Here is a 27,637-nt window from a genome sequence, read left to right as displayed (position 1 = left end):
AATACTGCGAAACTTAAGGGTCTCTTTCTTTTCTCTTTCTGTATCTCTTTTCCCCTCCACTTTCTCTTGAAGTTTAATTTCTCTCTCTTTCAATGTAAGTGGTTTGTGTCTCCATTTTTAGGTAGAGCATTTTACATTTTATTTCACCATTCAGTTCTTGATGGCATGTCAAGGTTTCCGTTTGCAAACTAGAAGGTCTAAACTATTGATCACAATTACCTACCAAGATTCTTACAAAACCACTAATATTTGTTTAGTGTCCCAATGAAGATATAACTGCTGGCAGCAAAAGCTGGTGACTTGTAGTAACCTTTTTATATAGTTGTGACCATTTCTCCTAATTTTTTACATAAAACACTTCTACCATGTTTGCAATCAGCATTATTAGCTCTACGCCTCCAAGTAAGAGGGGTATTCTGTATTGGTTTTTAGCTCTCCAATGCCATTTATACAACATTTCATAAGGATTTTCCATATTATTCATAGAGGATATAGCAGCAAAATTAGACTATTGCCCTCCATTAATTGTCATGATGGATGGCACCCAGTATCACCCATTTCTGTTTACACTGATTGCTCAACTTCTCCCAGGTGTCAGCAATATTGCCTACACTTTGAACCGAAGCTTTCAAGCATTTCCATGTTCCTTGAAAGAGAGTTTGAGACTGTTATTTACAGATGCTCCATGTGTATATGTTGTGTGTGTGTGTGTGTGTCACTTTGTGAACAGATTAACCACATCCTTATGTTTCCTATGGTCTAGAGATAGATGCATTTTATTGCTTTCACTGTGGGGCCCTTTGATCTGATGCGATTGTGTACATAGCTGTTGGGTACTTGAAGACATCCCTGTGTTAATTTGTTACCCCTCTGCTTTTTTCTTAGATTAACCGTGAAAGCTGGTGCCCTGCTGAATCTTCTTCAGATCCCTCACTTTTGGAGCCAAAGCACTCTTGTCATTCTTCAGGTAAGAAGATGTATCCTGAAATGAATCAGAAAAATGTGGGGTATTATGGGGTTTTATGGTCTGGGTGCAAGGCTATTCAGGTCTGTTGACTACTTCGGAGTTCTTTGCAAGGCTGGTTAGCTCCCAGATTGAGATTCCAGGCTCAATTTGATACCAGCTGTTGAAAGAGCAACTGTGAACAACTGTGCAATTTGTAGGTTTAACCAGCTCCTTCAGTTGCAGATTTTTCTGGATATGGATAGTCTGGATACAGTGATCTGTGCTCCGATAACCACCAGTTGGATTCCTAAAATGTTATACAAGGAGACTATCTTTGAAAATAGTTCAGGAGCTCTGTCCTGGGCATGGAAATGCTCTGTCCTGGACTTGTATTTGTTTATTATGGACAGGTTATAGTCTCGATGTTTGTACTGTGACCTGCCTTTTGGAGACCTTGTGAGGCTGAAAGGCTGTTCTGTATGTATGTGAGCCTTCAAGTTGCCTCTTGATTTATGTTGACCCCATGAATTTTATAGGGTTTTCTCTGGCAAGGAATACCCTGAGATGGTTTTGCCAGTTCCTTCCTCTGAAATGTAGCCTACAGTGTCTGGTATTTGTTGGCAGTCTCCCCTCCAAATACTAACTAGGGTTGACCCTGCTTAGCTTCCATGCCTTCCACTAAATTTCTCTAAGATGTGGTTTCCTTCTGGTTTGGAAATGTTAAATATTTGGACTATAGCTTCCAGAACCCCCACCCATGCTGGCTGGAGTATTTGAGGAGCTGTAGTCCAGGAAAGCAACATTTCCAAGCTAGGATTTTTTCTCTTTCTTGGATTTTCCCTGCCATTTCATTGAAGAAGTCTAAGTAGTTTGGATTTTTAGCCAAAGATCTTAAAACTACAGGACCTCTCATTCAGCAAGCTATTGGCCAATCCTTCAGAGGTGCACAGAATGTCACATATGACTCATTGAGACGTAAGTGTCATTCTTGGTGTGTCCATTCAAATCCTTTAGATGTAGGCTGCTGAGAAGGAACAACGCACCTTTGCGTGCTACTGCTTCACTTGGTTTGCAGTCTGAATGACACCCATTACATAATAACCCTGAACACTTTCAGATCCTAATACCTTTAAAAGTTAAAAGCCTTGGAGGGGTTGTGTGTGATGAAATCAACGGACTGGCTAACTTAAAAGGAAATGGACTGAAACTGCATAACAAAGTGCCCACAAAGATTTCAAGAACATCTCCTCTTTTCCCTTGAGGGGATGCAGCTGTATGTATATATAAAGCTTGGCCTTCTTCATTGGGGCCTTTAGAAACCCTTTTTCATTGCACTTCACACGTCTGTTTTGGATCAGCATTCCAGACAGACGGAGAGATAGAGAGACACATACAACACACTACACTTCCTTTCATGTCAAAAACTATTAGATCCATAATAACATTTTTTCTGGTACAGTGGTTCTCTACCTTATTGACATCTGGCCCTCTGGATGTTACACCTCCCTTCATTCTTAGTGATGAAGATTGATGGAAGGTGTAGCTCAGCAGCATTTGCAGGCTCAGATGTTATCTACACCTAAAAGGTGGGTTATTATGACTGTAGTTTAATATGTACAGGAGATGTATTCTATCACTCTGGCGTTTTTTCGCCTTAAATTTGTAGACTAAGGCCCCATACAGACTGCCAAAATAAAGCTGCTTCAGGTCACTTTGGAGGTATGCTGTTTAAATGATGCATGCATCCAAAGAGTCCAGAAGCTGCGCCAAAGCCATGATCCGGTCTTAAGGACTGGAGCGCAGTTTTGGTTCAGCTTCTGGACTCTTAGGATGCATGCATCATTTAAACAGCATATCTCCAAAGTGACCCAAAGCAGCTTTATTTTGGCCAGTCTGTAAGGGGCCTAAGAGGCCTCTACCAATCCCTGCCTCCTTCTGTGCATTCAGAAGCCGCATAGTATTTTTTGGCATGACATTTGAAAGAGACAGATGTGGAGAGTTCAAGCTGTAAATCACATGGCACATGTGTTGGGAACTTATCCTTCTTTCCAGCTTCATCGTGATGGCACTCCTGTGACTGGAAGCTGATCAGGCCATGATACAGATAGAAATGATCTTGCATTGGGCAATGCAATTGAAACAAAATAAATCAGAAGGATCGTTTTTCCTTTGCACTTCCAAAGAAACCTTTGGGTTGAGAAAGTTCTTAAAACTCAGACGATAAATACGTATGTAGGATCCTTCTCATTTGATGTTGTTGGGAGTTTTCCCCCTCCTCCCTTCCTGCCTCTTAACTCTCCTGTATATTTGGGTTCATAACTGACCCAAGTGGGAGGCAATCTCTCCCCTCCCTGGAATAAAACCCAAAAAGTGCTATAATGCACAGCATATATTCTGCCACTGCAGAGAGATGGATATGTTTGTGGTTTTCAGCCCACCCCACTTCCAAATGCGTCTGTGATTGAAGCTTTCACTCAAAATGCATTGTGGTTGGTTAACCCAAACCTCAAGTAAATGGGAAACTGGATATCCCAGATATTTGGTGTTTAAATGTTCCCAACATGATGAGAACCATCTTTCTATGTCAGGATAATTATATTATTTTAACTGTTTCTTCAACATGGGGACATTTCACAATTCATTTATTTTCTGGGTGGGCTTTTTAAAAAATGCATCTGTTAAAGGATACAAGTGTGAGTGAACTATTTGGAATCTTTATGGATCCAGGGGTCCACCTATACAGCAAACGGCCCCTGTTCCATAAACAGTTCTTAGGAAATTTCATATGTTGACTTTCATTTGGAGTTAGTAGTCTTCCCATTGGTGATAGGAAATCATAGTTTCATGCTACATGTAAAAAGATGCAGCATTCCTACTTCATGGACCAGTGATGGTCGCAGGAAGCTTTTAGTTCTCATTTGAAATGTGGTGCAGGAGAAGAGTTCTGCAGGTAATGAAGACTGCTGAAAAGACAAATAAATGGATCCTGGAGCAAATCAAGCACGAATTGTCCCTAGAAGCCAAGATGACTAAACTGAGACAGTCGTACTTTGGTTATATCATGAAAAGACAGGACTCGCTAGAAATGACAGTAATGCTTAGTAAGGGAGAAGGCAGCAGGAAGAGAGGAAGGCTGCATTCCAGATGGAGAGACTCAAATGAGAGAAGCCACAGCTATGAGTCTGTAAGAAGTGAGCAGGGCAGTTGAAGACAGGGTGACTTGGAGATCTTTCATTCATATGTTCACCATAAGATGAGATTAACTTGATGGCAGTTAACAACAATAGCATTTTGTTTTACTTTTTGATGGTTCAGTGTACACAAACTTTGTTTCATGCACAAAATTATTAAAAAGATAATCTATACAATTACCTTCAGGCTATGTTGATTAGTTGCATACGAAACATAAACAGATTTCATGTTTAGACTTGGGCCCCATTTCCAATGTATCTCATTCTGTTTCTGCAAATATCCCAGAATCAGAAAAAAATCCAATATCTAAAACAGTTCTGGTTATAAGTATTTCCTATAAGGGAAAGTCAAGCAGTGTATCTGATCCATGGCAATTGCAAATGCATCTCTGTGTATGTGTTGGTTTGTGTTTTAAATGACTAAACTGGAGTCTATGCTATGCCGCTATAAGATGATTAAACTGATTATTGCAAGCATTTAGGATTTATAGAAGAAACCTGCTTTTGGCATATCCTTCTCATGCCCTTTTGCCGACCTTGCTCTACCTTTCAGCACAAGTTGATTAACTTCTTTGGACAAGGTGTCTGCCCAGTGGCCAATCTGGAACTTCCTTTTCAATTTTCCACCCGAACAGTTTGCAGAGCTGGCTGCTTTTTCAGTCTGGAATGTGGTGGGATATGCTCTGTTAAGCTGCCAGCTGGATTCGTGGGAATGCTGCTGGCTTGCAGATTGTTAGGGCTTCGCTCCCCACCCACCCCTGACACTTCCCTCTTTTTCCTTTCCCACTTACGGAAAAGAAATTCAAACTTGCCAGGTTGGTTTGAAAGCAGAGAAGGTGCAGGGAACGGAACCACACCTGAGAAAACAAAGAGCTTTTTCCGATGTGGCGTGGCAGCTCCTCTCTGGGATGCCAGCATTCCCAGTCCCGACTTTCTTTTTTCTCAAGCAGAGTGCTGCTGATGCTTTGGCCTGTTGTAGTAGCAATGGTGGAATGGTTGCATCTTAGTAGTTAAGAGACTTTTCAGCTGGGAACGTGCTGGTTCAAGTCTCAAAGTTAGGATATTGCTGTGCAGCCCTCAGAATCACTGCGTTTTAGCCTCAGTTTCCCCATCTTCAACATGGGAACTATAAAAACTGGCTTGTTTTCATGGATATGAATATGCATATGCCACTAATCCATTAGACTGTAGAAAAAGTACAAAATGTTGCTCTTTGAGTATCTCAGCTGACCCTTCCTTCCTTCCTTCCTTCCTTCCTTCCTTCCTTCCTTTTGAACCAAGTTTCTAGTCTCTGTGCCTGTGACAATATGTAAGTAGAAGCTCAAAAGCCCAGCAAATGGATAGATGAGGCTGTTTTTGGTAGGGGGCTTCAGTGGTCTGCATTGCTCTTTGCCTTCCTTCTTGTGGAAGCCAAATAAATTACTTGTGGAAGCTGAGTAAATTATGCTATACATAAGGTAATATACTGAATGCTAGAAATTATGCATTCCCAGCCAACAGAGAAGGAGCCATCCAGGAAAGAGTTTTGTACAAAAATCGACCCACAATCACACCGTGAAGATGTTTATTTTAAAATGGAGGCTTGGGAGGATTGCCTGTGGCTTCAGAAGATGTGATAGAGGGATCCAAGGGCTGCTAAGAATGCAGCTGTAGCTGTCAAAAATGCGGTCATGTTAGTTTGATGAACAATCTTGAAACTAGATTTGATTTTTTTATTCCCCCCCCCCTCTTTCTTTTGCAGAAGGTTATAATTTTCTAGAAGACGGATTAGCTGGTGACAGCACCTCATTGCAAGGCATCCTTAAAACAGGGTCTGGGAGTGAGACTGATCTCTTTCCTCTGTCAGGAGAAGATGGGATGGATGAGGTGGACTTTGGGAAGGTAAGGCTGAATTTGGGTCATGCTGGATCAGTTCATACACTCTTCCTGGGTTCTTCTCCATCTCTCATTTCTCTCCGATCTTCCACTTACCATTAGAATGGTTGTTGCACACACACACACACACACACACACACACACACACACACACACACGATATCCTCCTCAAACTTTTCTCTCAGAGCTTTTTAGAGGAAAAAGGAACAGAGGATTGTGCACTGTGCAAGCTGTAGGGGGGTAAACTTTACATACTTATGTAACATGAACATGCATTGATCAATTCACAAATGTATACATATGTTCACTCCACCCAGGTGCAACTGTACACTTGGTCTACATTCTGGATTTAAAACAATTGTTGGTCTGTGCATGGAAAACGTATAGAAACCTGATTTGACTTTAAAAATAAATGTGTTTGTCATGTGTTTTGTTTAAAGGTCAAGACACAGCTTTTCTTTTACTGCTTTGTTTTAAAATCTGGCCATCCATAGTAGGTTCCTTCGGGGAGGGCACCCACCCGTAGAGATTTGCTATCCCTCATACATCACTATTTCATAACTTAGTAAAATGTTGCAAGTGGTTTGTATGTTCATCTCTTAATTAATTAAGAAGCAAATTCTTACTCCCATTAATAAAGATTCTTTGATGATGCTTGTTGACAACAGAGAAAGAGAAGCAGCATGTGTCTAATATATGTTTCTGTTTTAAATTAAGAGTCTTGTGAACAAAACATTATTTTGTTTTGTCTTGTTGGAGACTTCAATGGTAACATTTTTCTGGAGAGTATTGCTTTGACAGTTACTTTTAAAATCAAAAGTCAGGTACATAAAACCCATTTCCTTTTGCTGCACAGTCATTAATCCAGAACGGTCCTCTCCTTCCTAAGCTCTTGGTTCTTCTTTAATAACACGACTGAGATTTCTACTTTTACATATAAACACAGTGAAGTAGGAGACAGGAGTCTGTTACCCTGCTTCTCAAGTTAGCCAGATTTAGCAAATGAATAATTATGAGGAATGGTTAATCCATGCATACTGCTTTGGACTGTGTGCCTTCAGAAGGTTTGCCATTGTGTTACATGCAAGCAATGCTGACAGCTAAGTTTTGGGATGGGTTCCATTGTTTCTACCCATGTCCCTATTCTTCTTGCTTAAAAGGAACATTCAGCGCAGCAGGCAGACATTGGAGCATTCTCCGTCTGAGTGAATCAGGCTGTCTAATGTCATTTCCAGCAATCTTCTGAGTTTAAGATTCACACCCTCCTCGCTATTCCTGGCAGACCCACACACGCTGAGTGGCTGCAGTGTTTTAAGAGCTTGCATTTTAGAGTCCTTTTGCAAGTTATGAACTGTGTTCGTATAGATCCTTGCGAATTAGGGGCCATGCTTGGTGACATTTCAGAATCCTTACAGAGCCACAGGGCTTTCAGCCAAGATATAATAATTTCTCTGGACATGTGTCCAGGAAAAGTTTGCCAACTCTTTCAACCTTGTGCACAATCCAGGGAGTGGCGAAGGAAAGGGTGAGGCATAGAGATGAAAACTCATTTTCAGCTGCAAAATTCTCTTTTGGCTTCCTAAAAGAAAAACGCACTAAAATCCCAGCAACCCATAACACAGTTCCAGCTTGGAGTTTTGGTTTTTGTCACAAAAATTGCTCATATACTTTTGTAGTGACGAACATCCATTCTGTCTTTTTCTGAAAGAAAGGCATTTATTTATGTATGCGGAGTATACGAGTGACGAGTGTAGAGGAAAATTTTAAACACTGAATATTTAGAGGTTGGTATTGAACCAGGTGAGAGAGCTAACATGTTTGCACAGTGCTGTGGCCACATTCAAAGACATAGCTGTACTAGTCTGGAAAATCAGTACAGTGGGGGCCCTCCACATTCGCTGGGGTTAGGGGCACAGAACCCCCATGAATGTGGAAAAGCCACAAATAAAAAACCTACTATGTTTTTAAACCTGAGATAACACCTCTTTAGGAATCGCTAGGTCCTCTAGCACAACTTCTGGTGGACATCAACCATACAGTCACACTGGAGGACTTATAGATTCATAGAGGGAACATATTAATCAAATCCGTGAAGAACCAAACCCACAAAAGTCAAAGTCACAAATGTGGAGGGCCAACTTAGCACAAGCTTTGGTAGACTATAGGCCACTTCATCAAATTCATGAAGCATTATTCAGTACTATGGCGGGGTACATACCTCCGCTTTGCGGCGCTCTGCCGCCGCCGCCAGTAGGTCCGCGGGGGAGCCGGAGCCTTCACACGGCCCGACTCCCGCGCGGACCGAAAAAGAAGCTCCAAAATGGAACTTCTTTTTAAGTCACGTTTGCGACGTAGCGAGGCGCCAGGGGCGCACTCACTACGTCACAACGCCCGCGACGCGTACGGACGCTCAGCGTCCGATACGTAAAGATGGCGGCGCCCGTATGAACAGGGCGCCGCCATCTTGTACGTATTCAATACGTACTAGGGTTAGGGGGGTGCGGAAGCACCGCCCCTTCCTAACCCTAGTACGTATTGATGACGTACTATTTGGCGGTCTGTAAACCGCCTATATATGTATAGTACACAAATCTGAGGATGGGACAGTCAGATCAGAAGTAAATGAAATGTACAAATGCTGATGGTGACAATTACATGATTAATATCAACCATTTATCAGTGTTGCTCATAACACAAACATGCTTGCCCTAGATAAACTAATAGATGCATGTAGTATGATAAGAAGCCATTATCTTGATGGGACCTTCCTGCTATTGTATCGCTGAGCCTTGTCAGCAAAGGTAAGGAAAAAAATGCAAGCCAATATTAACTGGATGTTATCACAGTTTCGGGAGCCAGAATAATGTAGTGATTTGAGTATTGGACTAGGACACTGGGGCACCAGGGTTCAAATCCCTGCTTAGCTGTGGAAACATAGTGGGTGACCCTGAGTAAGTCACACTTTCTCAGTCTCAAAGGAGAGCAAAGGCAAACCATGTCTGAACAAATTTTGCCAAGAAAACCCTGTGATAGGTTAGCCTAAGGGTCATCATAAGTCAGAAATGTCTTAAAGGCACATACAGTCACAATTTCAGGGTGGATGACTGCCCATCTTGATAGATAAAAAGGTAGGGAGACCTCCATCAATTGAAGCATCAGCATCAAGAAGCTCCTGTCGTTTTCTGAACCAAACATAGAGTATTTGTGTAGGAGAGGAACTAGTGAAGATGCAATAATATTGAATACGGTTACCTTTCTTCAATGGAGATCAACGTGTACATGCTTCTCTCAATATTTATTTTTCCAACAACTATGTAAATAAATACACTTGAGAGAGAGTTTGTATGTGAAGGGATGAATGTATGCAGCGAAATTCATGGCTAAAAGAAGAACTGAACCTGTATCTCTTGTAGACTTAGTTCTCTCACCAATGCACAGGCGGTATGATGGATTAAGACAAATGGTTTCTGCTTGTGTTATAATGGAAAATTCCTAAATTCAGAAACATGCAGTAATACTAATGTAGTTCTTGTCACTCATCTTGCCATGAGGTTGCAGCCTTGTGTTGCATGTGATCAGCTTTTGCATAAAATATGCTTAAGGGGATTTCTGTCTCAGTAATATTTATGTGCAAAGTTAGATTTCTGGAAGGAGGATGTAGGGGTACTTCTTTATAGAATCCTGTAAATGATTGGCAATGATTTTGTAAATCCTTTCCAGGGTAGCTGACACTGCTGAGATCACTCTTCCTGATTTATTTAAACTTTGTTTATATTGCTTGCAAACTAGTTAATGTAAAAAAAAAATAGTCTCCAGATTGAGAATTAAAATCCTTCAAGACTGAAGCCTACTGAGAAGCCCCCCATTACCACATCTGATCTGGAAACGGGGTCCTTGGCCAAACGGATGCAGTTAGGCACCCCGTTTCCACACCAGACATGGGTGATGATGGCTTTTCAGTAGGCTTCGATCTTGAACTTTCAATTTGGAGATTCATTTGGCCCATGCAAACAGCCTCTTCGTCTGCATCTGAGGAAGTAGACCAAGTATGTGAACATTCATGCTACAACCTCTTACACACAGTTAGTCTCAAAGGTGTTACGAGATCTCTTTGACTGTTTAGAAATTGTATGCTGCTCTGAATGTTCGAAAAGCTGTTGGAATATATTTGAAATAAATATAATTTATGCTAGTTTGATTTCTCCACAGCAGCCTGAAGAGGAGCAGTCAACTGGAGACAGTACAAGTTCCGGTTCCTCAGCCGATGATACGATATCACTGGAAAGGAACTCATCACTTGGAAGTGACATCTCCCTCCCTCAGGCTTTCAGCCTCAGCAGACCCAAAGACAGGTACAGCCTGGATGGCACCTGCTTCAACAGAGCAGCAAGTACCGAAGAGCAAGACGGTGAGGCTACTATCTCCGGAGAACTGGAGGAGGAGCTGGATAGCATCACAGAAGTGCCTCCACCTCCTTCTTCCTTAAGGACCTCCATAAGGCCGTTGTCTCCTTTCCGGCGGCACAGCTGGGGCCCAGGAAAGAATACCAGCAGCGAGTCTGAGATCAACCACCGGAGGTGAGTAAGGGGGTCTGGGATGTATGTGACCAATAATGCACATCTATGCTAACTATACATTTTTGACACGTTAGCAAGAAATGTGCCGTAAAGTGAGGTTAAGTTGGACAGATGTACTTCTGCTTTTTATTGCATGAACTTTCCTGCAGAGGAAATACTATGTGGCAAGAAAACAATTTAATGCTAGGTTCTCAAAGTTCTTCTGCCTCATGTGAACCATTTGAAAATTGCCATAGCCAGGGAAGGCAGGGTCTTTACTGGACCACTGAATAAAATTCATTTTCTGCAAGTCAAAGCAGATCCACCAATCCTAAAAAACATGCAGTGTAAGAGAACATGGGTATTCTAAGTCTGGCTTGCTGTGGTACCTCCTCCAAATTGTACAGGCCCCCAACAAAAATACATGACTTAGACATCATGCTATGCCAGAGTTTGGAAATGTTGTTGGTTTTAGATTGCAGTTTCCAGAATCCCTAGGCCATGCTGTCTTTGAAATTCTGGGAGCTGTAGTCCAAAATGTATCTTTCTTAACCTTTGGAGATACTCTGAATGTGAAGGCCCTGTCACTTTCTAGGAAGTATAGATGACTTCTCCCCATTGCACTGACCCATGGAGAAGCTCAGAAAGAAGAGGCACATGGACATTATTGGTTATACATAATTTGTATGCCATTCATTTCCTAAAAACTCTCTCAGAACAGCTTCTAGGTCAAAACAGAACAGTCACTTTCCTTGTTTCAATAGGCTTATTGATCTATCAGCACCTTTGGGAGCTTTTCTTCAGATAAAGAGCTGTGTTAAAATATCATTTAAATGACTTAATTAACAGTAAACATGATAAAATATAGATATTTGCTTCCTTGCCATAGGAAACCACAACCTAGGTGTTACTTTATTTCGTACACATTAAAATGGAATGAAAATACACGTAAAAAATAACTGACGATTATTCATGATTCATTTTTCAGTTCAATGCGATTGCTGGGGGATGGTGTAAGGAAGCCTCCCACTCATAGAAGAAGGTATATCATATGTTAACTAACCATGTTGCATTTGAATGGCTACTAACTTCCTGCTTCAGTGTTAATCACAGTTTTAGTACCTGACCAACATCTCATTATTCCAACAAAAAATAGGCAGGTTGTTAGCTTTCCCCTTAACAGCTCAAGCTGGACATGGGATGTTCCTGGACCATTTTTCTGGGGCAATACCATTTCCTGTTTGAGTTGGCAAGTGTGAGGCAAGAAAGGTTTTGTAAATGAACTTTGTGTATCAATCAATCGATCGATCGATCTATTTGTCTGCATTCTTCATTAGAGGAATTCAGAGGGACAAGAATGACACTATGTCCCCTCTTCTTCCCAATATATTTGCAGTAATTTAGTTAAATCATAATTTGTTGTTGCAGATGAATAGTCAAACCATTGCTCAGATTTGCCTTTTAAACCACTTGTAAACCAACTTTACGCTGGTTTACCTGTTCAGTGGTTTGATTTTCCAACCCAGGAAGAAAGTACATTACTCTGATAATGTGAGAGGAGGGCGTAAGCACAAGATTTCTTCTAAAGCCATGGTTTGAAGGCTTGAAATCATCACATCTAAAGCAACTCTAGATGGTTAAGCCTACCATTTGACTCAAGTAGTGCACATGGTGGTGTACTAAAAATGAAAAGTTCCAATGAAACATTATTAAATGTTTCACAATATGCTCTGAGGTTTACAGCGTAGGCAGTTTTGAAGGAAACAAAATAGATTAGAAGAATACTCAGCACCCCTGATACAGTGGATTTCATTTCAGCACTGTATAATTTCCTTTTAAAAGAAAACAAAACAAACAGAACTTGTTCCCTTAAAAGCTGAGGAACAAATTATGTACTTGTTCTCATTTTCCCTCCTTTCTGTATCCTCTATCCTCTAATTTATATTTAAACATAAAAGCTTAAGGCATTTTTTTGTCTTTTTTTTACCAAAAACTTCACCATGGGTATTCTTGCCAGAATGAATAATGCATCACATGCTTGAATAATGATTTTTCAAAAACATGTTTGCACAGATAGAGCATTAGTTTGAGTGTTGGACTACAACTCTGGAGAGCGGGCTTCAAATCCCTACTTGACCACTGAAACCTACTGGTTGTCCTTGGGCAAGTCACATACTCTCAACCTCAAAGGATGGTAAAGACAAGCCCCTCCTGAACAAATCTTGCCAAGAAAACCCTGTGATTGGTTTACCTTAGGGTTGCCATAAATCAGAATTTGCTTGAAGGTACACAACAAGTAGGGCAGAAGTTGGCTTACATGATCTTATTTTTTACTTAAACAGAAGTTGAAGTAAAATATAAGATCATTTTTGGTTAGCTTCAGCTTATTAAGAAAGGGTAAACCATACAGAACTGCTATACCCTGGCCATAATTTAGATGCCAACTTAGGGAAGGCTAGTGTAGAAGTAATAAAGAAGTAAAAGACAAATTTCAGTATCAACACATTCATCCAGTCAACCTGTCGTGAAAGGTATACAGCCAAAATGTGACTACTACAGCACTGGACCTCCCTCTAAGGTTCTTTGACCCATAGTTCTGTTAGCCTTCAAAGACTCTCCACTTGCCATTTACTCCTTTGGTTACACTGTCCCCTTCTGTGAGACATTTCTTCTAACTTCTTTCTCGACCATAGTTTTTCCATTCATAAACTGCATACCTTCCTCGTCCCTCAGAACACTGACTCCCTAATCCTTTCCCAAGGTTTCATCTTTCTCAACTATTACAATCAGCCTTCCATAGCCACAGATTATTTTATCCACGGACTCAAGCTTCCACCGCTTGAAAATATTTTAAAAATATATAAACTCCAAAAAGCAAACCTTGATTTTGCCATTTTATATAAGGAACACTATTTTACTGTGCCATTGTATTTAATGGGACTTGAACATCCACAGATTTTGGTATCCACGAGGAGTTCTGGAACCAAACTCCAGCAGATACCAAGGGCCCACTGTACATCTCAACAACTACATCTACTCCCTGTCTGTTAAAGACCCATATATTCAGATTTAAAAGATTCCCTTTAGCTTTTGGAGCCCTCATTTACCTTACCGCACCTCTCCTATACTGACATCACATATATTGTTCCCAACGAAAGACACCTATTCCCAGTCTGCTGGGATATGTAAAGCTTCAGTTCCAAACTATTTCCTTCATGCAAGTGCTACTTGTAGTCCACATTGAACGGACTGAATCTTGCCTGAAATTTTGAATGTTCCTGGGCATTCATTAATATCAGAATTGCACAGCTAAAACGGTCCTCTTAGGCTAGCTTTTAAATCCTTACATAGTCATACTTTTCTATCGGCTGTTGTTGGTCAAGAGTGGGATTAAGGTGGACCCAAAAGATGTGTGCTGAGCTGCAGTATGAGCACAGTTTCTGTCATTCACAGGAGTGACACATGCAGAATTATATGTGAAATAAACGCTTGGTGATATCACATCTTTGGAAAGAGCCTGCCAGCTCTCTGATGACCCTTATTAACAAATGAGCATAACAAATTTTGTTCCTTGAAGAGCCATAGTCCTAAAAAAGTAGTAGAATTTATAAGCATCTAGCACTCTGACAACCCAGTATCAGCCTCCCTCTTTTTTACCTTTTGGTGTTCACAGTATGAGTTGGTGTCCCTTGGGGGTCCAATGCAGTGCTATGGGTTCCGACCTTAATGGTAGAAGGTAGAGTATACATATGTGTGCTATAGCACCCAAGGCAGCTTGCAAACCTAGTGCTGCTAGCTTTCTGTAATGTGTCTGTAGCATCCTTGTTTTAACTGTATCAGCTACGTTGGATATTGTGCAAATTTTGGTTCATTTTGCTTTGTTTCGTAGCTTTGATCACACAACCCACCAGGTTTGGCTGGCCAGAATGTGGTTCTCATGACTTGGAGAAGGTACAGGACAGGGGTTAGCAAGAGTGGAGGGGGAAAGGGCAATTGTTGCCCCTATGTCCTCCTGGCAAGCTGCACCAGCCTACCAAAGCCCCTTGACCCCATGCATTCAAAAAAACAAAAACAAAAACAAAACCCTTTAGTATGGGGCCTTTATCGAGAAGTAGCATTCACTTTTGTAATGCTTTATTAGATGATCAGAACTTTACAAAAAATGACAGTATACTATTACAGAAAAGGTATGGAATTGCCAACTCCTGATGACTAAATTCTTCACATTCTGAAGGGTACTCCTTATGTATAACAAGACCATCTTTCTCTGGGACAACTTGAAGTCTTCACCTGATCATGGTTTTGGGTCACTCTCAGCAAAATGCAGACTTTGTCCCCAAAAGCCTAACTGAAGTCTGTAAACACACCTCTCTTTAAATTACTTCCAGTACCCAAGATAGACTTGCACATGGATTGTGTCCACAACCATCACTGTCACTGCTGACTGCACTAATGCTAGATCCTTCAGCTAACAAAGGACATGTGGCTTATATGAGTGTGCTTATAGTCTAGTCATTTGAAATGTTTTAATTGAGCGTTTCCTCCCAAATATGCTTTAGGTGACATGTCTTTCAGTGCCAACCTATCCAGATCTGCAGAGACCTAATAGCTACTGTTTGTCTTCAGTTACAGTTTAGAAGGCCTGGCTGGAGAGGCCGACAGCATTAAGAAGCCATCCTCCAGTCTGGAGACAGCATCTCTGAACACCAAAGATTTGCATCAAAGTTCCCTAACAAATGATGATCGAGGCTCATTGGTCTCACTCACTGAAGAGGAGCTGGAATCAGAGCAAGTGGAAATGAGAGGCTTTGGCCGCCAGGTAAACATGGTCCTTCTATGCATTTCCATCATCTTGATAAGAGGTTTGAAGTTAAGTTATTCTCTCTGAATAATATGTCATCTTTGAGCTGTAGGCAGAAACAGTGTGGGACAGAGGTATTATGAGATATAGTGATGATGGAAGGAGCACCGATGCCTTTGGATAGCTATGTAGCAAGATGATGTTCTAAACAGGCTTTTGGGGATAAGGGATTATCCCATTGTCCCCAGGGATAAAGGATGAGTTGGGCAGTGGTGCTCTTGAATATGATGAGGCTTGTAATTTGTATCATATAACAAATGAGGTTCTGTTTCTGTTGTGAAGTGTTTCTTAGTGCTTCTTTGTAGATTTCAAGAGTTCACAGTGCAATTTTTAAAGGGTGGGGAGCATTGGTTCCACCCCCTGATTCTGTAGACCAGATCTTTTACTCCTTCCTCCCCACTTCGCTGGAACTATTAACACATCATACATCTCAGCTGCTTCCTCACCAGCATAAGCTCATTGGCAAATGGAAAGGGATCAGTTCAGGTGCATAAGGGGTAGGATCTCCGCTGATGGATCTGTTCCTCTTCATGCTGAGAGGACAAGGTTCAAGAACACTTTGCCCAAGTCTGCATTTGCACAGGTGAAAGTGACTAAAATGAACAAGGAGAGATGAGTGGAGAGGTTTTGGAAATCAGGTGGGAATCTCCTTAGGGCTGTAATGAACCCATTGGTCACCAGTTGTTTATTCTCCCTTCTGGATAACAAGCAGGTGTAACTCAATTGAATTGTCTTGTACTCCTAGATACACCAACGAACACAGCCGCGTGCCTTCAACTTTTCCACAACTGCGGTTGCACCTCCATTGACTAAATCTATGTCGCTTATGACCATCGCTCAAGCTGGACCAGAAAGTGAGTACACATAGTTCTTGCCTTTTGCATTGGATTCAGCTACTGAAGATGAATGCATCTTGAGTGTACTAACAGCACCTCCCTCTTTCTCACAACACTCTAGCTGCTATTTATATTTTGTTATAAATAACGTGGGGAGAGTAAGAAGCAATTAGTCCCAATCAGCCTTTCATCCCTGTTACCCAGAATATGGTCTTCTCCAGTACTGCTGCCCTTTTGACAGAGAACATCTAGGAGTGACTCAGAGCTATGGGCATCAGTTGAGTCTTCAGCCATAGACTTGACCCTTTCCCAACCTCTTTGTCTTTCCCCCTTCTGTTCATTTTGTCTTTTAAATAGGCTTACATCTGGTGTGTGTGTGAGTTGAGAGATATCTTTTGTAAACACACACAATTTTGTGTGCATTTCAGGTTGTACAAATAGCCTAGATTCATATCCCCACTGACATGTTTGTGCACAGCTGTGCACGGTTTTTCTGTGCATGCTTTTGCATGCGTGCTTTTTAAATGTGAACATTTTAGCATGTAATGTATGGGTTCTGCATTCATTCTGCTTTCAGCCAAAACCGGAGAAGGTCTACAGGAAAAAAAGGGTCTGTTGGAGTAGATTCCACTTGTTCATGTTCCAGTTGTCTTTCCCCTCATCCCACAGCTTCCATTGCCAACTGCCCTGAAGGAAAAGATCATTATAAAGTACTATGAAATTTGGTGTAGGGTTGACTCTGGAGACCAGGGTTTGATTCCCCAGTTGGCCATGGAAACCCACTGGATGACCATGAGCAAGTTATACACTCAGAGAAAACTGATTGCTTTGCCTTAATGTTACCATAAGTCAGAAATTACTCAAAGGCACTTAAGAATCACTAGTGCTCTCAAGGCAGCTTAACATGGCTCTCCTGTCTCCCTATCTTATTCTCACAACAACCTGGTCAGGCTGAAAGAGAGCGACTGATGTCTTTTTTCTCAGTGGGTTTAATAGCTTACTGACTTAGCCAGCATCCATTGATTCATTAAGTCCACTCTAGTTGGAATTAATAAATGAATTCAGGTTACTCTTTATAGGGTTTTTAATTAATGCATTTTTATCTTGCTTATAACCTGACTTGGAAATATTGTTTCCCAAGTGGTAGGATGTAAATTATTGCAATAAATCGTAAGAAAAATAAAATTGGGGGCTAGGGATTGTGGAGGGAAATGAACATGAGCTGCTGTGTTTCATACATGCACATTTATCAATTTGTGTGCTTTTTATTGTCATTAGCCCCAGCTGCTACCAAAGCAGTTCTTCAGCTGGCTGCTAAAACTTATCTTTTTAAGCCAAACCCCTCCATACGTCCCATCCATCTCATAACTTGTGTTCTTTACTTTGAGAACGTCTGTTTGATTATTGTAACATCCACCTGGAGTTTTGAGAGACACGAAGAACAAAGTAATCTGTACATCTGTGCTATTTTCCAGAAGAAATGTGATGAGGTGTGCTCTGTTGGATGACTGTGTGCCCCGAGGGTATTTTGTTGGTCCTGAAGTGATGTCAGTGTGTGCTTGTTTGCACAGGTCCATAGAGCATCTGGTGTGCTTTGACATTTGTGAGCACTGTATTGTTGCTCTTGTGCTTCGTACCCACCCTTGGTTCATCTGGACTGCCAAGAGGTGTGGGCATGAAGCTGGCACTATATAAATCAGTGGGACAGAATACAGTGGGCCCTCCACATCTGCTGTGGTTAGGGGCACAGGACCAGCATGAAAATGGAAAAACTGGAAATAAAAAACCACTTTTTCCCTTTTTACCTGAGAGAACACCTCTTTAGGAATCTCTAGGTCCTCCAACCGAACGTCTGTCAGAAGTTAATCGTAGAATCATGCTGGATTACCTACAAATGCCTAGAGAAGTGTTTTCTCTAGTAACCTTTAGGTCCTGCAGTGCAACTCTGTGGTCAAAGTCCTGCAAAATTGCGCTCAAGGACAGAGAGATTCCCGGAAAGAACATGATAATCAAATCTGTAAATAATCAAATCCTCCAAAGTCAAAATCACAAATGTAGCATTACTTAATTTTTATGTGTGATACTGGTATCTGAGTAGTCCTGTCCTTAATTCAACATTTAGAAATCTAGATTTCCAGAATAGTCCAGGAATACTGCACATGAGCCACAGCCTTAAAAGCAAAAGTATATAATTTTTGTTTAGTCCCCCCCCCCTTGTTTCACAATTGTAGTGATGTCTTTATTGAAATCATGAGGAAGATTGCAAGCGACTGCTCATAAGAGATCACCTGTTGGACAGAGACAAACACAGAAAGTAGGGCAGTGAGACTGTCCAGAGTAAAAACAGGTGGCAGAAATAGGGAGAAGGGAGAAAGAGAAGCCAGGGATCCCCACTCCAACAGATTACTCCTATAATGAAATATTGATGAAAGCCCCCTTTCCAGGCTAGATATACAAAAATCATGGGGTTCACTGAATGAACATGGGCAATTGCTTTCTCTGAATTTTACTTACCTGGAAGGAAACTTCTGATGCTGTCCAGACCTCCTGTAGAGGTAGAATTCAAAGATGTAGCCATGTTAGTCTGTAGAATCATTATGTAGAGATCTTGTTGCTCCTTTGAGACTAACTGAAAGAAAGAAGTTGGCAGCATGAACTTTCATAGAGTTAAGTCTCATTTCCTCAGATCTGAAGTAGTAGACTGAAGGCTACAAAAGCTCATGCTGCCAACTTCTTTCTTTCAGTTAGTCTCAAAGGTGCTACAAGATCTCTCTACATACAATAGTAAATATAATAAAAAATAAGAAAACATCAACCAGACAATGTGATTGACCCTTTATTTTTTAAACACAAATGCTGAATCCCACCAAATGGTGTCTTTTTTAAGCATAGCATCACTTCAGTGGGAAGTTCCGTTTTGGATCTTGCAGCTGTTTTCTGAGGGCGTTTCAAGGAAGAAGAGGTTTATGTGCCTTGATTGCTCAAGCTTTGTGACTAATACAAATGATGGAGTCTCCCTGTCCCTTAGCAACGGTAGCCAAAGCACCATCCTACCCGTCCATTAAAATAGCCACTGCCATCTTCTGGGCTGCGTTGCATCAATTTTGCTTCTTTTTCTGAAGCCCGTCATTTTATATTTTTTTTTCCAAAAAAATGAAACCGCAAATAAGGAATTGGCATTTCCCCCCTCCTCTTTGCTAACCAACCATTAAAGCTGGTGGGGGGTTCTCTTCCTATAAAACAACTTAGTCTGAAAAACTCATGATTTTCTTTCCGTGACAAGTAAAGGCATCTGCACCATAGAAATAATGCACCTTGGCGCCTCTTTAATTGACATGGCTCAGTGGTTTGGAATCGTGGAACTTGTCGTTTATTGCAGCTCCAACAGACAATGTTAAATATCTCACAAAACTACAGATCCCAGGGTTCCATAGCGTTTTTGCCAATCAGTTAAAGTACATTATGTCTGCAGTGCAGATGCAACCCTAGTCTGTTCTCTTCTCTTGCATCCAGTCCAAGGCAAACTGTATGGCATCTTATGACTTTTGTCTTCCTCTTTTAATAACCACCCTTTTCCAGTACCACCAAAACTTGCATTGGTGGGCAGGGAAATTATGGCCCCATACAGACAGGCCAAAATAAAGCTGCTTTGAGTCACTTTGGAGGTATGCTGTTTAAATGATGCATGCATACTAAGAGTTCAGAAGTTGCTCCAAAGCTGTGCTCTAGTCCTTAGGACTGGAGTGTGGCTTTAGCATGGCTTCCGGACTCTTAGTACACATGCATCATTTAAACAGCATACCCCAAAGTGACCCGAAGTAGCTTTATTTTGGCCTGTCTGTATGGGGCCTATGTTTATAAAAGCTGTGTGGGTCTATACTGCAGTTGGCAGCATGAGTTTTCTTAGGCTGGGATTGCGAGTTCCAGAGAACGCAAAACATTTGCTAAAAGTATGCAAAGGGATCTTGCAGCACCTTCGAGACTGACTGAAAGATAGAAGTGAGCAGCATTAGCTTTTCTAGATCTGAGCCTACTTCTCCAGATGCATCTGGATGTAGGTTCAAGTCCACTGCATTGATTATTGATTATGGTGGAAAAAATAAGTCCACATGTTTAAATCTCCCCAGCAGAATACCTTGGCGACTTAGTGGGCCTACTATACATGGGCTAGATTTTACCCATTATGCAGAAGACACTGAAATACATAAGTCCCTTGCAGTATCATTAGGTGTTGCAGAGCCAGCATTCCTTAAAGTCTTGTTTTCACAGTCTGACTTACTACCCTTATCTTTACCTTTATTGCTTTGTGGGGTAACGGGCAGGAGGAATCCAAAAGAATTACATGAATCTTGTAAAAAGATTTCTGCAAGGTAAGGTTGCGTCTGGCACCTGCTGCTATAGTGGAGAGCTTTTCTCTTAGGCAATATTTATGCTAGATTTGGTGGCTTCTCGTTGCTGCTTGTCAGGTTGTCTTGTACAGTGCCCTTAAATTTCTTTTCATTGTTAATTTGCTCAAAGCAATGAGCCTCAAACTGTGCGGAGAGGTACATTCATGAGCCATCAGAGAGAAGGAAAGACAGATCAACTTAGGATGTTGCATTATTAGGCTGTTTGTCCATCTCATCCATTATTTTCTAGACTCACCAGAGTCTTGAGCAATCATTTTCCTCATCATCTTCCACCAGATATTTTAAACTGAAGATGCCAAGGGTTGAACACTGTGTATTTTGCAAGCAGAATGGGCATTCTGAGTGTGAGCTGGAAACTGGGCAGCCCCTTTAGAATTGCAGGTGAAGGCTTCAGGGATTAAATACAGTTCCTTATAAAAACGTAGAGAGTCAGTGTGGTGTAGTGGTTTGAATGCTGGGTTAGGACACTGGGCATAAATCCCATGATAGGGTCGCCTTAATGACTTGAAGGCACACAACAATAACAGAATGAAAACACACATGGAACCAGTTCTCTCTTGATCCATTTAAGAATGTGAGGAAGTAAAGCATGTGTTATGTCACTGCTGTGGTTTTTCTTCTTGAAAAACACAAATTAAAAAACAGCCTGTGAACCCAGGAGGTTGCCTAGCATGTCTTTTCTGGCTTTATTGCTCTGGACTGGCCTCCTTCCAGTAAAGTGGACATTGATAATTCTGACCCATATCTCTGCATTAGATATTTTGAATCATCGTCTTCCATTTTAATTCAGATCAACAGTCTGCCTGAAGTATTTAGATATTTGGATATACTGATTTTGGTTGTACAGATGTTTGGATACACTGATATTTTCTGTATCATGGTTGTGATAGAGAAAATACTTTGTAAACTCTGTAGCTTGTGAACATTGCATTGCTTTTATACTTGAGGGTCAGTTTGGTTTCCCCTTCAGTATCCCACTCCTGAACAAATCTTGCCAAGAAAACTCACATGGTAGGTTTGCCTTAGGGTCACCATAAGTTGGAAAGAACTTGAAAGCGCTATCACCAACAAATTCCACCTCCACCTTCTTTGTTTTTCAGGAAGTAGAAATGTAGTAGAAATGTAGTAGAAAAGCTGTTGGCTTCAACCATAAGCTGTTAGACTTATTCATAGTTAAGAGTGACTCTCAGCAATTCCCTCTTTTGCTGTCTACTCTATCCATAACAAAAGGGCACCCTCTTCATTTACCATTTGCATGTCATGCAATAGTTAGAGCATTGGGCTTTACTGTGTGAAACAACTAGGTCCTGAACAAATTTCCATCCTGAACTAAAGGGCTATGAAGTTGTGAAATTAAAATGCCCCTCTGACCTCTGTGATGGAAGGCCAGAATACAGCATCGATGTTTTCACTATGCAAAAGGCATGGCCCTTGCCCATGTGAAGGCAAGCAAAGAAATAAAATCCACTTTCTTGGTCATAGATCCATGTGATTTTTGTCATCTTTGGCTCAGATCACATGTGTGAGTAGCAGTGATATGGCCACTTGTAGCACCAAGGTTAATGGGAAATGGATCTCCAAACACATGGATGAATTGGCTTTTCATTGTTTCAGTACAAAAGAGCAAGGGCTATGTCATTAAAGCAAAATATTGATCAATATATGGTGGGAGCTATTTCATTAAAAAATATATGAAGCTGTCGCCAGGCAGCTGAATTTCCAAGTGGCTGGTGCAGTATTTTTTCATACATGAAATTGGAAGTATCCCTGGCCAAAAAAGAGAAAGCCTGACCGTTCATTGCTAGAGTAAATGGCAGCTGATAGTGAGTTTTCTTTAAGTTATGGATGCTTCCTCCTCTCCTCTTTCCTGCTGCAATGACAATTCTTTTTTGCATTTTATCAGTGGAATAATACCTGATCTATCTCAATTTTCTATTTTTTTAAAAAAGCATTTTTTGTGCTATTTTGGCTTCCTGCAATTGTTTCTGAATTCCACTGTTTTGCAGATACTCATTTTGCTTCTCTCTTGGCTTGCTCTTGACTACTCCTATTGCCACTTCCCCTTTCTTTCTTTCAACTAGTATTTGTTGTTCTAGTTGTTTTTGAAATGCATGTTCTAATGTCTGCTGTTAACCTACTTCTTAGCCCCGGGACGAACTCGGCCATCCAGACGAATTTCCTTCTCCTTCAGCATCTCTCCACTCATTCCTAAGTCTAAAACTGTCTTTTCTATTGGCTCTTCTTCCAGTGATGAGGAGGAGGAGTTGGATAGTAAGTAACTCTCTTTGCGAAGAATGACACTGGCGTTGGGCAATGCCAGACAGGAAGGCTTGGTCTCTTGCTTGGCTTTCTTTCTTAACGCAAGTGGTAGCAGCCAAAGATTCAGTTGCATGCCTTGCTCCTTTCTGTTTGCTTCTGAGCTTCATGTGCCATACACTAACACAGTGTCACTCGCATATTGTGTACCATTGCTGCTTACAAACATTGCTGCTCATAAGGATGCATTTTATCCACATTTTCTATGGTGATCGTACTTGTCTTACATTAGTTGCAGTTTCTAGGCTGACAAAGTAGGTTTGTATGCTTCCAAACTGCACAGCACTAAATGCCACCATTTAATTTTTTGCCACGTCTCATTTTTGCAAGTAGGAATCTGCACAGTAAGATTCACGGATGTGCATATTTTAATCATGCCCTCTTGGGTTGGATATGTCTTGTGTATTGAAGAATAATGTGGTCTTTGAAAGGGTTTTTTGCGCTGTCATGTGGACATGCTCACTTGAAGCTTTTAACCTTACAATGGCTATGGGGGGAGGATTTGTTTTTTTTTTTGGAAATACAATGTTTGTTTTAGCAGAAGAACCAAAGTAGTTTATCAGATGCTGAGATAGTTGGATCCGGACATAATGACACTTCACCGGTCAATTTTGAGAAGTTGAAACATTACTTTCTGCAGTACAGCAGGTGCCTTCAAAATGATATCCAATACTATAAATGCCTGGCTTTTCCTATAGATGCCCCTCTTAATACTGAGGCCAAACAGTCATGGCAAACAGTAGTCATGCCTATTCAGTGTTGTTTTCATTAACAAACCTTCAGTGTGCAGTTGAGGAACCAGTGACCTTCCAAATGGTGGACCGCAGCTCTTATCATCCTTGATCATTGATCAGGTTGTCTGGGGCTGAGAGGATTCCAGAGGGTTGGGCATCTGGAGTGTTTTACATTTCCTTTCCCTGTCTTGGGGAGCATACTTGATGTATGGACTACTTTAAATGTTATGCATTGTAATATGTCCCCCTTGTCTTTTCCCAGGTAACCGATCTTTCAGCAGCACAGGCAGTTCATTGACTCAGAGGTGAGCAATTTAGGATTCACTTACACAAAATCTCCCAAACACAGCTGTTTCTTGTTCTTTTTGTACATTCTTGAGTTCATCAAGAAATGATGGGTCTTTAAGTAAAGCTATGACTTTTTGTTGATGAACTGATTCGGTTTTTTAAAAAGCAACATCCTAGAAGCTTTTAACAGGTTGGGTGTTTGATCTTATTGTTGCTGTGTGTGTGTGCGTGTGTGTGTATATATATATATTCAATGTTTTGTACTTTTATTCATCTTAGCATGTAATTGTTTTATTTACTTTTTTTGTAAGTTGCCTAGAGTCCCATTCTTAGGAGAAATGCTAAGCTATAAACTGAATCAAAGAAGAAAATCGGCACATGAGTAAAGAATCTTATGGAATCCTGGAATTTGTAGTTTTTAAGGTCTTTAGCCTTTTCTGCCAAAGAGTGCAGGTGCCTCACAAAACTATAAATTTCATGATTCTATACGATGGTCCCATGGCAGTTAAAGTGGTGTCAAACTGCATTATTTATACAGTATAGATGCACCCTCAGTTGATTAGCTTCTTTTTAGCCAATTAATAACTATACCTAAAACCTATAAGACTAGTAAATGTGTTTTCTTCAATTAATAGGGTCCATCCAGGAAAGAACTAAGGCCCCATACAGACTGCCAAAATAAAGCTGCTTTGGGACACTTTGGAGGTATGCTGTTTAAATGTTGCATGCGTCCTAAGAACCCAGAAGCCACACCAAAGCCACGATCTAGTCCTAAGGACTGGAGCGTGGCTTTGGCGCAGCTTCCAGACTCTTAGGACGCATACAACATTTAAATAGCATACTTCCAAATTGTCCCAAAGCAGCTTTATTTTGGCAGTCTGTATGGGGCCTAAATCTTCTCTGTCTTTTCTTGCTCATCTTCCAGGGAACTGTAAGCTGTAGTTTGGCACAGCAGAGGGCAGTATAACTTCATGTTATTTTTGTGTGCTTTCAAGTTGACCGTGACTTATGTCTACCCTATGGTAGGATGTATTGGCTAAATGTATTCAAGGAAGGTTTGCTATTGCCTTTCTTTTAGGCTGAGAAAAAAAAAAGAGCGACGTGTCCAAGGTAACCCAGTGGGAAGTCAAAGGCATCATGGCCGGCATCCATAGATGCCAGCAACAGATGCCGGCGAAACGTCAGGAATAAAGTCTTCTAGAACATGGCCACATAGCACGGAAAAAAACACAAAAACTAAGTAACCCAGTGGGTTTCCATGACTGAGAGGAATTTGAAGTGTGATCTCTCAGAGTCCATGTCCAAGACTCAAACCACTATACTGCCTCTCTGTTGTGGCTATTAGGCATTTGTATGCAGTTCAGTAGTCCTTGCCATTAGGAGGACAGCTGCCTTTTTGGCACAAATTCTTCATCTCACAGCAGATGCATGATAGAAAGAATAATAATCAGGAAAGTTCTTCCGGCATGGATACACAAAGCTCAAAATGTCACCTGTTTAATTTTCCAGTTGTCTGTTGCTGAACACACAGCAGCCATTGCTGGGGAAAAGGCACTGATAGCCATATTTGTGGGAGCCAGTTTGGTATAGTGGTTTAAGCATGGACAACAGCTCTGGAGACCAGGGTTTGAATCCTCGCTCGGCCATGGAAACCCACTGGATGATCTTGGGCAGGTCACAGTCTCTCAGCCTCAGAAGCAAAGGGAAAGGCAGCCTCCCTCTGAACAAATATTGCCAAGAAAATGGTTATGATATGTTTGTCTTAGGGTAACCATAAGTCAGAAATGACTTGAAGGCACACAACAACAACAACAAAAAGATATATGTGTAGTATAAAAGCCAGCTAGCATTAGAGTTGCCAGCCTATCATTTAAAATCCTTCATCAAGCCTTGGAGCACTAGGAGAAAAAGTTTCACCTGCTTGATTTCTGTCATCCAGATTTCTGTTGACAAGAGCGTTGTTAACTACTGTATATCCTCGACTATAAGTCAATCTGAGGTATAGGTAGAGGGCAGGTTTTAGGGCCAAAATTATGGATTTGGATATGACCCATGGATAAGTCGAGGTAATATTTAGGGGCATGTAACAAAGGATCTAAAGGATGAAGCAAAGGAAAACAGTGCCAAAGAACTTAGAAAATTCCAGCAGACACAATTGTTCATGTTTATACTAAAATAAGAATTAAGGTACAGCACTTATATTGACCCCTGGATAAATCGACTCTGTTTTTTGGGGTCAATTTTTAGACTGAGATTTCTGGACTTATACATGAGTATATACAGTAGAGCTGGATTTTTAATAAAGGCAAGCGAGCTAAATGCCCACGAGGGCTAGAATCTTATTAATGTAGAGAATATGAGAATGAAATAATCAGGGCCTACTGTTGAGAGGGCAAGAGAAAGAGGTCCTGTGTGCTTTCTGAAATGTGTCTCTTGGCTTCCAGCATCTCCGAGGAGAGTGGCAATTTCCTGCCTCCCAGCCCCTCCAGAAAAGACTTGGAAGGCAAAAGTGGAACAAAAGTCAGCCGCACGTTCAGCTACCTCAAGAATAAAATGTCTAGCAGCAAGAAGAGCAAAGTAAGTAGCTCCAGATGTTGGTGGCTCACTTGTACTTGGAGTGCAGGGCTTTTGGCGTGGGGAATGATGGGGAAAGTTGATCCCTTGTAAAAGCTGTGCTTCTCGATGAGGAGCTCCTCACTCTTTGGAGACAAGGTTACAAGACACCCAAATAGAGCCTTAGGTTCCAGGTACAGAGAAGATTCAGCAGTCAGAGACATTTCCCCACCAAACTGCTGCCCTGTTCGTTATTTTTAATCAGTTCAAGATAAATAAAATAATGTATGATTTATTTGTGACATTTATTTTTAACCTGCATTTCCTCCAAAGAGTCCTAGTAAAGCGCTTAAACCATTACACAACGCTGGCTCTCTCAAGACACATACCAGATTGAAAAGTTCTTCCTGGAATGTAACTCTTTGAACAGAGATAGTGTTGTTTCACTCTCAATACATCCATTAGAACAAAGAGTTAGATGCCCAAACTAGGAAACCAAATGGAAACCACTTTGGAAATGCTGTCCCATGTTCTTACCTTCCTACTTCTTCAGAAACTGCATATTTCTCCTATTCATGGTCTGAGAATCAATTGAGATCAGCCAGCAGCAAACTCCTTGCACATTTGAGAGGGGCTAGTGGAAAATATGTTTGGTAAGAACATGTCAGAAGTTAAGAAAACTGAACTCTGTTTTTTCCATGCAGTACTTCTCTTTTGACAAGGCTACAAGACAGAATTAGCAACTAGTCGACAGACAGAACTGCGGCGGTTGTTGTTGGATTGCACATTAAAGAGGCAGGGTTTTTTCCTTTTTCTAGACGGCTGATGCAATTTGAAGCTGAAAGTCTCTAAAAAAGAGAGAAATAGTTCATTTAAAAAAATATCAAACCTTTTTCACTTTTCATTCACTATTAAGTCTTAGCTATGACATGTCAACTATTACATTTATCAGTCTTAAATTGTGCAAATTAACCAAAAATCTTTTGGGATAAATTGCATTTAATATCTACCATCCATCTATAATGCAAAGGGGTTTAGCGTTCTATACCTTACTGTATAGTCTCTTGCTTCC

The 27,637-nt window shown here is 41.0% G+C and overlaps 1 protein-coding gene across 7 annotated transcripts in view; it reads left to right on the top strand.

Moving 5' to 3' along the window:
- The window catches only part of AKAP13 (A-kinase anchoring protein 13), a 79,722-nt gene that overhangs the window by 33,495 nt on the left and 18,590 nt on the right, over nucleotides 1-27,637 (top strand). For 3 of the 7 annotated variants that reach the window (XM_042472451.1, XM_042472449.1, XM_042472456.1), the window contains exons 3-12: nucleotides 886-967; nucleotides 5,879-6,018; nucleotides 10,222-10,589; nucleotides 11,557-11,610; nucleotides 14,242-14,304; nucleotides 15,195-15,387; nucleotides 16,175-16,283; nucleotides 22,820-22,945; nucleotides 23,987-24,029; nucleotides 26,457-26,589. In XM_042472451.1, the coding sequence (XP_042328385.1) occupies nucleotides 886-967; nucleotides 5,879-6,018; nucleotides 10,222-10,589; nucleotides 11,557-11,610; nucleotides 14,242-14,304; nucleotides 15,195-15,387; nucleotides 16,175-16,283; nucleotides 22,820-22,945; nucleotides 23,987-24,029; nucleotides 26,457-26,589 (1,311 nt within the window). The remainder of the gene's footprint in view (nucleotides 1-885; nucleotides 968-5,878; nucleotides 6,019-10,221; nucleotides 10,590-11,556; nucleotides 11,611-14,241; nucleotides 14,305-15,194; nucleotides 15,388-16,174; nucleotides 16,284-22,819; nucleotides 22,946-23,986; nucleotides 24,030-26,456; nucleotides 26,590-27,637) is intronic. The other 4 variants (XM_042472450.1, XM_042472453.1, XM_042472454.1 and 1 more) reach the window with 4 other exon arrangements.

This window comes from Sceloporus undulatus, chromosome 6 (genome assembly GCF_019175285.1).
Source record: "Sceloporus undulatus isolate JIND9_A2432 ecotype Alabama chromosome 6, SceUnd_v1.1, whole genome shotgun sequence".
NCBI classification, from domain to species: Eukaryota; Metazoa; Chordata; class Lepidosauria; order Squamata; family Phrynosomatidae; genus Sceloporus; species Sceloporus undulatus.
Note: the sequence above shows the minus strand (reverse complement) of the source record. Positions and strands in the feature narration are given on the sequence as shown.